General features: G+C 45.8%; 1 protein-coding gene across 1 annotated transcript in view; it reads left to right on the top strand.

The window, feature by feature from the left end:
• The window catches only part of ror1 (receptor tyrosine kinase-like orphan receptor 1), a 288,092-nt gene that overhangs the window by 235,163 nt on the left and 39,110 nt on the right, over positions 1 to 13,819 (top strand). The window contains exon 5 of the mRNA XM_036978628.2: positions 10,244 to 10,371. Within this exon, the coding sequence (XP_036834523.2) occupies positions 10,244 to 10,371 (128 nt within the window). The remainder of the gene's footprint in view (positions 1 to 10,243; positions 10,372 to 13,819) is intronic.

The raw sequence follows: 13,819 nt of genomic DNA, 5'->3' as shown, positions 1-13,819 counted from the left end.
CTCAGGACAGGAGGAAGACTCTGGAAGTGCTGGACAGGGGGAAGACTCTGGAAGCGCTGGACAGGCGGGAGCACCTGGAGGGAGGAGACGGAGAGACAGCCTGGTGCGTGGGGCTGCCACCGGAGGCCTGGTGCGTGGAGGAGAAACCGGATGGACCGGACCGTGGAGGCGCACTGGAGGTCTCGAGCACCGAGCCTGTACAACCTGTCCTGGCTAGATACTCCCCGTAGCCCGGCCAGTGCGGGGGGGTGGAACAGACCGCACTGGGCTGTGCTGGTGAACCGGGGACACCGTGCGTAGGGCTGGTGCCATATACCCCGGGCCGAGGAGACGCACTGGAGACCAGATGCACTGAGCCGGCTTCATAGCACCTGGCTCGATGCCCACTCTAGCCCGGCCGATACGAGGAGCTGCGATGTAGCGCACCGGGCTATGCCTGCGCACTGGGGACACCGTGCGCCTCACGGCATAACACGGTGCCTGCCCGGTCCACCTCTCTCCACGGTAAGCACGGGGAGTTGGCTCAGGTCTCCTACCTGACTTAGCCACACTCCCCGTGTGCTCCCCCCAAGGAATTTTTGGGGCTGCCTCTCGTCCCTGTTGCGCTGCCGTGCTAGCTCCTCATAATGTCGCCACTCGGCTTTGGCTGCCTCCAGCTCTTCCCGGGGGCGATATTCCCCAGCCTGTGCCCAGGGTCCCTTTCTGTCCAAAATCTCCTCCCATGTCCAGGAGTCCAGAACCCTCTGCTCCTGGTTACAACGCTGCTTGGTCCGGTTGTGGTGGGTGATTCTGTAACGGTTGTCTTCGGTGGAAGGAGAGGAGGACCAAAGCACAGCGTGGTAAGTGTTCATATTTTTAATAAAACAACTGAACACTGAACAAAAACAACAAATGACAAACGAACAGTCCTGTAAGGTGACGAAAAACACTAAACAGAAAATAATCACCCACAACTAAAATGGGGAAAACAGGCTACCTAAGTATGATTCTCAATCAGAGACAACGAACAACACCTGCCTCTGATTGAGAACCATATCAGGCCAAACACATAAACACAACAAAGAAAAAAGAGCATAGACTACCCACCCCAACTCACGCCCTGACCAAACTAAAACAAAGACATAATAAAGGAACTAAGGTCAGAACTTGACAACTATGAAATAACACATATGGAATCATGTGGTAACCAAAAAAGTGTTTAAGAAATTCTTCAAAGTAGCCACCCTTAACCTTGATGACAGCTTTGCATGCTTTGGCATTCTCTGAACCAGCTTCCTGAGGGGGTTCCCACATATGCCACATATGCTGAGCACTTTTGCTGCTTTTCCTTCACTCCACGGTCCAACTCATCCCAAACCATCTCAATTGGGTTGAGGTTGGGTGAATGTGGAGGCCAGGTCATCTGATGCAGCACTCCACCGTTCTCCTTCTTGGTAAAATAGCCCTTACACAGGAAAAGCAGCAAAAGTGCTCAGAATATGTGGGAACCCCTTCTGTCCTGTTGAAAAACAAATTATAGTCTCACTAAACGCAAATTAGATGGGATGGTGTATCGCTGCAGAATGCTGTGGTAGCCATGTTGATTAAGTGTTCCTTGAATTCTAAATCCCAGACAGTGTCACCAGCAAAGCACCCCATACCATCACACCTCCTCCTCCATGCTTCATTTGGACTAATCAGACCAAAGGACAGATTTCCACCGGTCTAATGTGCATTGCTCGTGTTACTTGACCAAAGCAAGTCTCTTCTTTTTATTGGTGACCTTTAGTAGTAGTTTCTTTGCAGCAATTTGACCAAGAAGGCCTGATTCACTCAGTCTCCTCTGAACAGTTAATGTTGAGATGTGTCTCTTACTTTAACTCTGTGAAGCATTTATTTGGGCTGCAATCTGAGTTGCAGTTAACTCTAATGAACGTATCCTCTGCAGCAGAGGTAACTCTGGGTCTTCCTTTCCTGTGGCTGTCCTCATGAGAGCCAGTTTCATCATAGCGCTTGATGGGTTTTGCAACTGCACTTGAAGAAACTTTCAAAGTTCTTGAAATGTTCCGTATTGACTGACCTTCATGTCTTAAAGTAATGATGGACTGTTGTTTCTCTTTGCTTGTTTGAGCTGTTCTTTCCATAATATGGACTTGGTATTTTACCAAATAGGTCTGTATATCTTCTGTATACCTCCCCTACCTTGTCACAAAACAACTGATTGGCTCAAGGAAGAAGGAAGAAATTCCACAAATGAACTTTTAACAAGGCACACCTGTTAATTGAAATGCATTCCAGGTGACCTCATGAAGTTGGTTGAGAGAATGCCAATAGTGTGCAAAGCTGTCATCAAGGCAAATGGTGGCTACTTGAAGAATCTCAAATGTCAAATATATTTTGATTTGTTAAACACTTTTTTGGTTACTACATGATTCCGTATGTCTTATTTTGTGGTTTTGATGTCTTCACTATTATTCTACAATGTAGAAAATAGTAAAAATAAAGAAAAACCCTGGAATGACTGTTACTGTGTATATATTGTTTCTTTACTCGGTCAGGCTTCGGACCCTGGTGTCATATGAACACACATAAGACATGGAAGAATGCGTAGATTAGCAGGAGATTTGCTTTAAAACAGCAAAAAGTTCTCTCTGACAACAAGAGGGGTGTGAACAGTTTGGTTGGGGGTTTGTTTCTATGCTGATAAATGTCATTCTCTGTCTGGACTCTTGTCACCTAGGAAATGTGTGTGACCAGACCTTCTCAAATTGTACTTGAGTACCCCTGGTCTATGTCATGGAAAGAGTAGGTGTTCCTAATGTTTTGTACACTCATTGTAAGTGTCCAATAAATGGATTGGGAAGATTAATACCAAAGACGATATGAAAACAGCCGATATGTCTGCCGGTAAATAGAGTTTCAGTTTTGATGCCCTGCCTTTGTGTTCCCACAAGGTCCCTGTGTCCCATCCTATTACTGCATGAGTCTAATGCTCACTAAGAGGGAATCATGTCAGCGCCCCAGTACGGTCATCAGAACCAGGGTTAGATACTGTATATAGAATGTAGAGAAGCCTAGTTTAGAGTTCATATCCCACATTCAATCCGGTCTGCTCCCAAATCTCTGACGGTCTTATTGACAAGCCTGCTAGGAAGAGGATTCCTCAGTGTAAGGAATGCCAGGAAACTACAGAAGAGAGAAGAAGAGAGGGAACGGTTGGATCTACAGGATAGAGAGGAAGAGAGGGAATGAGGTTTTGGGGAATTTGAGGGATGTTTATTGGCCTCCAGAGGCGCTGAGTTGCCTCCGTTAGCTTTGGAGAACCAAATCCATTAGCCTTGCTCCTCTGTGTTGAGCGTGCAACATAACATTGACATCTCCATAGGCTCAGGACTCCCTGTGTTTTAGGGGCTGTGGAAAGCATTTACAAGGCTGTATGTGCATTTACAGATTCCAATAGAATGATAAAATACAACTCCGCAGCAGTCAAACCAGAAGTTTATTTTATTCTAGGTGGACTGATTCACTGACCAGTACAACCAGTAAAGTCTCTGACTCTTTTGTGAGTCGAAAATGTGGTCTGAAACATCATACCTCATGTCTTCACACACCTTTATCAACTTTCCTCCTTTAGATGTAGTTTTTCCAGAAAAGAAAACAGAATGGCCTTGAATAGGATGAGCTAACACACAGATGGAGTTGACTTTTGTACGTTTGTCAACAGTCAGAGCCCACAATCTCTGCCCCCCCTGTCCTGTCTCTACCCCCTCGGCCCTCTCCTGTCTCTGCCCCCTCGACCCTTTCCTGTCTCGGCCCTCTCCTGTCTCTGCCCCCTCGGCCCTCTCCTGTCTCTACCCCCTCGGCCCTCTCCTGTCTCTACCCCCTCGGCCCTCTCCTGTCTCTGCCCCCTCGGCCCTCTCCTGTCTCTGCCCCCTCGGCCCTCTCCTGTCTCTGCCCCCTCGGCCCTCTCCTGTCTCTGCGCCCTCGGCCCTGTCCTGTCTCTGCCCCCTCGGCCCTCAACTGTCTCTGCCCCCTCGGCCCTGTCCCTGCCCCCTCAGCCCTGTCCTGTCTGTCTCTGCCCCCTCGGCCCTCTCCTGTCTCTGCCCCCTCGGCCCTCTCCTGTCTCTTCCCCCTCGGCCCTCTCCTGTCTCTGCCCCCTCGGCCCTCTCCTGTCTCTGACCCCTCGGCCCTCTCCTGTCTCTGAGGTCAAGGCTTTAGCAGCAGTGTGGCTGAGGGTCGAGGGGTTAGGGTTAGGGTTAGATACTGTATATAGAATGTAGAGAAGCCTAGTTTAGAGTTCATATCCCACATTCAATCCGGTCTGCTCCCAAATCTCTGACGGTCTTATTGACAAGCCTGCTAGGAAGAGGATTCCTCAGTGTAAGGAATGCCAGGAAACTACAGAAGAGAGAAGAAGAGAGGGAACGGTTGGATCTACAGGATAGAGAGGAAGAGAGGGAATGAGGTTTTGGGGAATTTGAGGGATGTTTATTGGCCTCCAGAGGCGCTGAGTTGCCTCCGTTAGCTTTGGAGAACCAAATCCATTAGCCTTGCTCCTCTGTGTTGAGCGTGCAACATAACATTGACATCTCCATAGGCTCAGGACTCCCTGTGTTTTAGGGGCTGTGGAAAGCATTTACAAGGCTGTATGTGCATTTACAGATTCCAATAGAATGATAAAATACAACTCCGCAGCAGTCAAACCAGAAGTTTATTTTATTCTAGGTGGACTGATTCACTGACCAGTACAACCAGTAAAGTCTCTGACTCTTTTGTGAGTCGAAAATGTGGTCTGAAACATCATACCTCATGTCTTCACACACCTTTATCAACTTTCCTCCTTTAGATGTAGTTTTTCCAGAAAAGAAAACAGAATGGCCTTGAATAGGATGAGCTAACACACAGATGGAGTTGACTTTTGTACGTTTGTCAACAGTCAGAGCCCACAATCTCTGCCCCCCCTGTCCTGTCTCTACCCCCTCGGCCCTCTCCTGTCTCTGCCCCCTCGACCCTTTCCTGTCTCGGCCCTCTCCTGTCTCTGCCCCCTCGGCCCTCTCCTGTCTCTACCCCCTCGGCCCTCTCCTGTCTCTACCCCCTCGGCCCTCTCCTGTCTCTGCCCCCTCGGCCCTCTCCTGTCTCTGCCCCCTCGGCCCTCTCCTGTCTCTGCCCCCTCGGCCCTCTCCTGTCTCTGCGCCCTCGGCCCTGTCCTGTCTCTGCCCCCTCGGCCCTCAACTGTCTCTGCCCCCTCGGCCCTGTCCCTGCCCCCTCAGCCCTGTCCTGTCTGTCTCTGCCCCCTCGGCCCTCTCCTGTCTCTGCCCCCTCGGCCCTCTCCTGTCTCTTCCCCCTCGGCCCTCTCCTGTCTCTGCCCCCTCGGCCCTCTCCTGTCTCTGACCCCTCGGCCCTCTCCTGTCTCTGAGGTCAAGGCTTTAGCAGCAGTGTGGCTGATGTCTTACCTTTATAGTAAAAACAGATTGGATTTCAGGGAGATCCATCTTCCTAATGTTCTCTGGTGTCTCTCCCCCATGGATGACTGGGAACGAAGGGCAGGCAGGCTCACGCACACACACACACACACACACACACACACACACACACACACACACACACATCAGTGGTCCAACGGTAAAACAGCCTCCTGTCACTGTTTTATGGCTTTACACGGCCAGACCTGTTTAAAGCCAACAAGACCAGTAGACGGTGTGTGTGTGTGTGTGTGTGTGTGTGTGTAGACCTCAGGGTTTCTAGCCTGTAGTTATAACTACCTCTGCTCTCTCTCTCTCTCTCTCTCTCTCTCTCTCTCTCTCTCTCTCTCCTCTTCTCTCCTCTCCCTCTCCTTCTCCCCCCCTCTCTCTCTCTCTCTCTCCTCTCCTCTCCCTCTCCCCCCTCTCTCGATATCTCTCTCCTCTCCCTCTCCCCCCTCTCTCTATCTCTCTCTCCTCTCCTCTCTCTCTCTCTGACAGGACCCAAGATGTAAGCTTAGCCTAGGCAAACACAGTCGGTTGCTGCTCACAGTCAGTTTAAAGGAGAAGTCTTTCCTGTAATTAGCCTTTATAAACTGTTACTACAGACATTCCCCCTTCACAGAGTGTGTTGTTAGTGTGGAACATAAAGGCCTGAACATCCACACTGTTTATCCAAATAGCAACCACACTCACTGGGCCTTTTGGCCTCCCAGCATGTGACGCCCTCAGCCTCTCACCATGCACACACAGACAGGAACCACCTCCAGAGAACAGGCTTTGTGGCGGATGGTGGTTAGTGGACTTAGGACCTACGTTTTTTTTTTAAATACGTTTTTTGTTTGACTGATCTGGACATGGCTTTTTAACCTAAAGCCTTCTGGGACAGAGTTGCTGGGCGAGGGATGTTGGTCTGTGCAGGTCTTTTGGACAGACCAGGGTTGTAATTTGCTGCTGGCTCATGATGCGGACCGGGACTTGGAGGTAGCATTGTTGTGTACTATTCCTTGTCATTTAGCCATCTCAGTGCTGTCCCGTTCCCTGTGACACACAACACACCACAGCTTGCTGGACACACTCCAGACTCTACACTCTCTGTCAAAAGATTATATGTGTGTGTGTGCGTGCGTCTGTCTGTCCGTCCGTCCGTCCGTCCGTCTGTCTGTCTGTCTGTATGTATGGTAGCAGCCCAGTCAGTCAAACATCCTGTGATTATCAGTATAGCCTTTTCCTGCAGTCAAATGACCAAAGGGTGGAATATTATTCATATTTTTCATGATTTCAAAATTAATAAAACATGTTTTAAAAAATCTGCCAATAATCCAGTTACCTTTTACTGCAGTGGGGTAAATCAGGGTCACACAGAGTGTTTCTTGGTAGTATACACCTCACACACAAGTATACACCTCACACACATGGTTATGGGTTTAGGCTTAAAAAAAGGGGACACCTGTACCATGTCATATATAGAGATGATATGTATTACATTTTGAGTTTGTATCCCAATATTACTGTCACGTTCTGACCTTTATTTCCTTTGTTTTGGATTCATTTAGTATGGTCAGGGTGTGAGTTGGGTGGGCAGTCTATGTTTGTTTTTCTATGATTTGGGTATTTCTATGTTTCGGCCTAGTATGGTTCTCAATCAGAGGCAGGTGTCATTAGTTGTCTCTGATTGAGAATCATACTTAGGTAGCCTGGGTTTCACTGTGTGTTTGTGGGTGATTGTTCCTGTCGCTGTGTTTGCACCAGATAGGACTGTTTAGGTTTTCACTTTCTTGTTTTGTTTAGTCTGTTCATGTATCGTCTTTATTAAAAACATGAATAACCACCACGCTGCATTTTGGTCCGCCTCTCCTTCACCACAGGAAAACCCTTACAATTACACTTTATATACATCACAAAAGACTGAAATATAACTATACTGTTTGACAAATAAACACTGGATTTTCAACATTACAAAATTAATAATTGTTGAAAAGTATGAATAATTTGAATAATATTCCACCCATGAGGACACTAGAGGGTGCTTTGGTCATTTGACTGCAGGAAAGGGTTTTAAGCATATAAATGTAATGTTATTGTATTTCCTATGGAATCTTGGAACCTCTAGTATGTAGACCAGAGCCCTGTGTTTGTGTGTGTGTGTGTGCATGCCTGCGTCATTGCATGTATGTAAGTCTGTCTGGAAATCCCATTCTGCAGCAGTCAGGGGGGATGTGGTGGGGTTAGGGGTTAAAAGTCAGTGTAGAGAGGTGATCTTGGCCTCTGAGACTTAATGCTCTCCTCAGAGTTAATGACCCCTTTGACCCCTGACTCACAGCCCGCAGCACTCAGCCCCCAACCCAGACACTGATAGGGTTACCCTTAGATGTTCTCTGTTAGTGTGTGTGTATATGTGTGTTTGTCTGTGCGTGCGTGCGTGCGTGTGTGCGTGCGTGCGTGCGTGTGTGTGTGTGTGTGTATATGTGCGTGTGTGTGTGTGCGTGTGCTTGTGTGTGCTCGAGGGTGTATGTACCCCTGGAGTAATATGAGTCCTCTCCAGGGCATCTGCTCCGCCCAGCCATAATATTCCATGGTATCTACCTCACTCAGCCATAATGTTACAGGTCATCTCTCCCACTCAGCCATAATGTTACAGGTCATCTCTCCCACTCAGCCATAATGTTCCAGGTCATCTGCCCCACTCAGCCATAATGTTCCATGGTATCTACCTCACTCAGCCATAATGTTCCAGGGCATCTGCTCCACTCAGCCATAATGTTCCATGGTATCTACCTCACTCAGCCATAATGTTCCAGGGCATCTGCCCCACTCAGCCATAATGTTCCATGGCATCTGTCCCACTCAGCCATAATTTTCCAGGGTATCTACCTCACTCAGCCATAATGTTCCAGGTCATCTGCCCCACTCAGCCATAATGTTCCATGGTATCTACCTCACTCAGCCATAATGTTCCAGGTCATCTGCCCCACTCAGCCATAATGTTCCAGGGTGGTTCATGTGGTTTTGAAGCAGGATGAAGAAGCGGGTGCTTATTGTGACAATATGATAATAGTTATGTGTGTGCCTCATGATGTCATATGCACTTATATGGTTTCATTTGGCATGGCTTCAGTCACATGACTGAATAAGCTCGTAGTGAGAAGACGTCTCTGAGTCGTGTGAGTCTTGTGAGTCGTGTGAGTCTTGTGTCGTGTAAGGGGTGTGAGTCGTGTGAGTTGTGTGTGTCGTGTAAGGGGTGTGAGTCGTGTGAGTTGTGTGTGTCGTGTGAGTCATGTGGCATGTGAGTCGTGTGAGTCGTGTCGTTTGAGTCGTGTGAATCGTGTGTGAGTTTATCTGTGAAAGTTCAGTCCCATTCAAAATCCTATTTTGCCTAACCCCTAACCCCAACTCATACCCTAACCTTAACCCTAATCTTAACCCAAAAACCTAACTTTAAACCTAAAACTCGCTCCTAACCCTGAAACTATCCCTAGCTCCTTACCCTAACACTAAACCTAATTCTAACCCTAACACTAATTCTAACCTTAAACATAAACCCCCTAGAAATAGCATGTAACCTTGTGGGGACTAACAAAATGTCCTCAGTTGGTCAAATGTTTGTTTCTGTTCTACTCTTGTGTATACTCTCAAGTATAGTTAAACAGTCCACACACACACACGCACGCATGACGCACACAATAAATCAACATTTTGATTTAGAGCAATAAAGAAATGGAATCATTTATCTGAGTAAACCAGAAACCTTTCAATAAAGAAATTAAAATAACACTTTAAAACCATTTAAATACAATACATAGGAAAGTTGTGCTGGACTATGGTAGATGAAGAACCAATCTATCTTTTTAGACTGTTTTATCTGGTCAATATGTCAGTGTATTATGTCTGTTTGTAACAGTGTGTTATATATGAAAATGTGATCGTATTATAAATTGTATTTTAATGTTTATGGACTCTTGGAAGATTAGTCCAAATGAGGACTAAAAGATATCCTAATAAAATAAAATAAAATCACTACTCTGGGAAGGACATTATGCTCTCTTAGTTGGCACACTGGAAACTTAGATAGATGTTAGAACAGGACTGAAATCTACTCTCTGTTCCACTATGAAGAGAAGTACAGTGAGAGAGAGAGAGAGAAAGAGAGAGAGAGAGAGAGAGAGAGAACCTCCTGCCCAATGTATGACCATATTAGAGAGACATATTTCCCTCAGATTACACAGATCCACAAAGAATTCGAAAACAAATCCAAATTTGAAAAACTCCCATATCTACTGGGTGAAATTCCACAGTGTGCCATCACAGCAGCAAGATTTGTGACCTGTTGCCACGATAAAAGGGCGACCAGTGAAGAACACACACCATTGTAAATACAACCCATATTTATGCTTATTTATTTTATCTTGTGTCCTTTAACCATTTGTACATTGTTAAAACAGCGTATATATATATATAATATGACATTTGTAATGTCTTTACTGTTTTGAAACCTCTGTATGTGTAATGTTTACTGTTAATTTTTGTTGTTTTTCACTTTATATATTCACTTTGTATGTTGTCTACCTCACTTGCTTTGGCAATGTTAACACATGTTTCCCATGCCAATAAAGCCCTTGAATTGAATTGAATTGAGAGAGGAGAGAGTGTTTCTGCCACATCCCTGTTATAGTGTAATGTGTGGTTCCCTCTAGTGGTGATAATTATAACTGTAATGTATACTCTCTCTCTCTCTCTCTCTCTCTCTCTCTCTCTCTCTTTCTCTCTCTCTCTCTCTCTCTCTCTCTCTCTCTCTCTCTCGTCAGTGATGATTTTGATGAGGAGGGGTTCTGCCAACCGTACAGGGGAGTGGCCTGTTCTCGCTTCATAGGAAACCGCAGCATCTTCGTTGACTCTCTGCAGATGCAGGGTGAGATCGAGACCCAGATCACAGGTATGCTGCCTGCCTGCCTGTGTGTGTGTGTGTGTGTGTGTGTGTGTGTGTGTGTGTGTGTGTGTGTGCGTGCGTGCGTGCGTGCGTGTGTTTTGTGCTTCTCTCCAATCCCTGAGTTTTGATTTTAATCAGACATGGAGTACAGGGATAAGGGTCATGCTCCAGATGTGGTAGTCTGTGTAAATATAACCAAACACTTTCAATCCAGACTTGTGTGTGTGCATGTGTGTGCGCTAGGTCCCATCGACCCTGGTTGAGTCTGTAGCTTGTCATTACTGTCAGTGAGGATGATGAGAGGATATCTGGTAGAGGGATGAGAGGATATCTGGTAGAGGGATGAGAGGATATCTGGTAGAGGGATGAGAGGATATTTGGTAGAGGGATGAGAGGATATCTGGTAGAGGGATGAGAGGATATCTGGTAGAGGGATGAGAGGATAGCTGGTAGAGGGATGAGAGGATATCTGGTAGAGGGATGAGAGGATATCTGGTATAGGGATGAGAGGATATCTGGTAGAGGGGTGAGATGATATCTGGTAGAGAGATGAGAGGATATCTGGTAGAGGGATGAGAGGATATCTGGTAGAGGGATGAGAGGATATCTGGTAGAGGAATGAGAGGATATCTGGTAGAGGGGTGAGAGGATATCTGGTAGAGTAGAGGGATGAGAGGATATCTGGTAGAGGGATGAGAGGATATCTGGTAGGGGGATTAGAGTATATCTGGTAGAGGGATGAGAGGATATCTGGTAGAGGGATGAGAGGATATCTGGTAGAGGGGTGAGAGGGATTTCAGGATGATAAAGTCACAGTGTGGAACACACAGTATGGAACACACAGTATGGAACACAGTATGGAACACACAGTATGGAACACACAGTATGGAACACACAGCATGGAACACACAGTATGGAACACACAGTATGGAACACACAGTATGGAACACACATGACCTACACAGTATGGAACACACAGTATGGAACACACATGACCTACACAGTATGGAACACACAGTATGGAACAAACAGTATGGAACACACAGTATGGAACACACATGACCTACACAGTATGGAACACACAGTATGGAACACACAGTATGGAACACACAGCATGGAACACACAGTATGGAACACACAGTATGGAACACACAGTATGGAACACACATGACCTACACAGTATGGAACACACAGTATGGAACACACAGTATGGAACACACATGATCTACACAGTATGGAACACACAGTATGGAACACACAGTATGGAACACACATGACCTACACAGTATGGAACACACAGTATGGAACAAACAGTATGGAACACACAGTATGGAACACACATGACCTACACAGTATGGAACACACAGTATGGAACACACAGTATGGAACACACAGTATGGAACACACAGCATGGAACACACAGTATGGAACACACAGTATGGAACACACAGTATGGAACACACATGACCTACACAGTATGGAACACACAGTATGGAACACACAGTATGGAACACACATGATCTACACAGTATGGAACACACAGTATGGAACACACAGTATGGAACACACATGACCTACACAGTATGGAACACACAGTATGGAACACACATGATCTACACAGTATGGAACACACATAACCTACACAGTATGGAACACACATGATCTACACAGTATGGAACACACATAACCTACACAGTATGGAACACACATAACCTACACAGTATGGAACACACATGATCTACACAGTATGGAACACACATAACCTACACAGTATGGAACACACAGTATGGAACACACATAACCTACACAGTATGGAACACACAGTATGGAACACACATAACCTACACAGTATGGAACACACATGACCTACACAGTATGGAACACACATGATCTACACAGTATGGAACACACATAACCTACACAGTATGGAACACACATGATCTACACAGTATGGAACACACATAACCTACACAGTATGGAACACACAGTATGGAACACACAGTATGGAACACACATGATCTACACAGTATGGAACACACATGATCTACACAGTATGGAACACACATAACCTACACAGTATGGAACACACATGATCTACACAGTATGGAACACACAGTATGGAACACACAGTATGGAACACACAGTATGGAACACACATGACCTACACAGTATGGAACACACATGATCTACACAGTATGGAACACACATGATCTACACCTTATGGAACACACAGTATGGAACACACAGTATGGAACACACATGACCTACACAGTATGGAACACACAGTATGGAACACACATGATCTACACAGTATGGAACACACATGATCTACACAGTATGGAACACACATGATCTACACAGTATGGAACACACAGTATGGAACACACATGATCTACACAGTATGGAACACACATAACCTACACAGTATGGAACACACATAACCTACACAGTATGGAACACACATGATCTACACAGTATGGAACACACATAACCTACACAGTATGGAACACACAGTATGGAACACACATAACCTACACAGTATGGAACACACAGTATGGAACACACATAACCTACACAGTATGGAACACACAGTATGGAACACACATGATCTACACAGTATGGAACACACATGATCTACACAGTATGGAACACACATGACCTACGCAGTATGGAACACACAGTATGGAACACACATGATCTACACAGTATGGAACACACATGATCTACACAGTATGGAACACACATGACCTACACAGTATGGAACACACATAACCTACACAGTATGGAACACACAGTATGGAACACACATGATCTACACAGTATGGAACACACATGATCTACACAGTATGGAACACACATGACCTACACAGTATGGAACACACATGATCTACACAGTATGGAGCACACATGATCTACACAGTATGGAACACACATGACCTACACAGTATGGAACACACATAACCTACACAGTATGGAACACACAGTATGGAACACACATGACCTACACAGTATGGAACACACAGTATGGAACACACATGATCTACACAGTATGGAACACACATGATCTACACAGTATGGAACACACATGACCTACACAGTATGGAACACACATAACCTACACAGTATGGAACACACATGATCTACACAGTATGGAACACACATGATCTACACAGTATGGAACACACAGTATGGAACACACATGACCTACACAGTATGGAACACACATAACCTACACAGTATGGAACACACATGACCTACACAGTATGGAACACACAGTATGGAACACACATGATCTACACAATATGGAACACACATAACCTACACAGTATGGAACACACATGATCTACACAGTATGGAACACACATGATCTACACAGTATGGAACACACATAACCTACACAGTATGGAACACACATGATCTACACAGTATGGAACACACATAACCTACACAGTAT

This window comes from Oncorhynchus mykiss, chromosome 5, assembly GCF_057628025.1.
Source record: "Oncorhynchus mykiss isolate SJ-2025 chromosome 5, ASM5762802v1, whole genome shotgun sequence".
Lineage (NCBI taxonomy): Eukaryota > Metazoa > Chordata > Actinopteri > Salmoniformes > Salmonidae > Oncorhynchus > Oncorhynchus mykiss.
The sequence above is the reverse complement of the archived record's forward strand: the minus strand, read 5'-3'. Positions and strand labels throughout refer to the sequence as shown.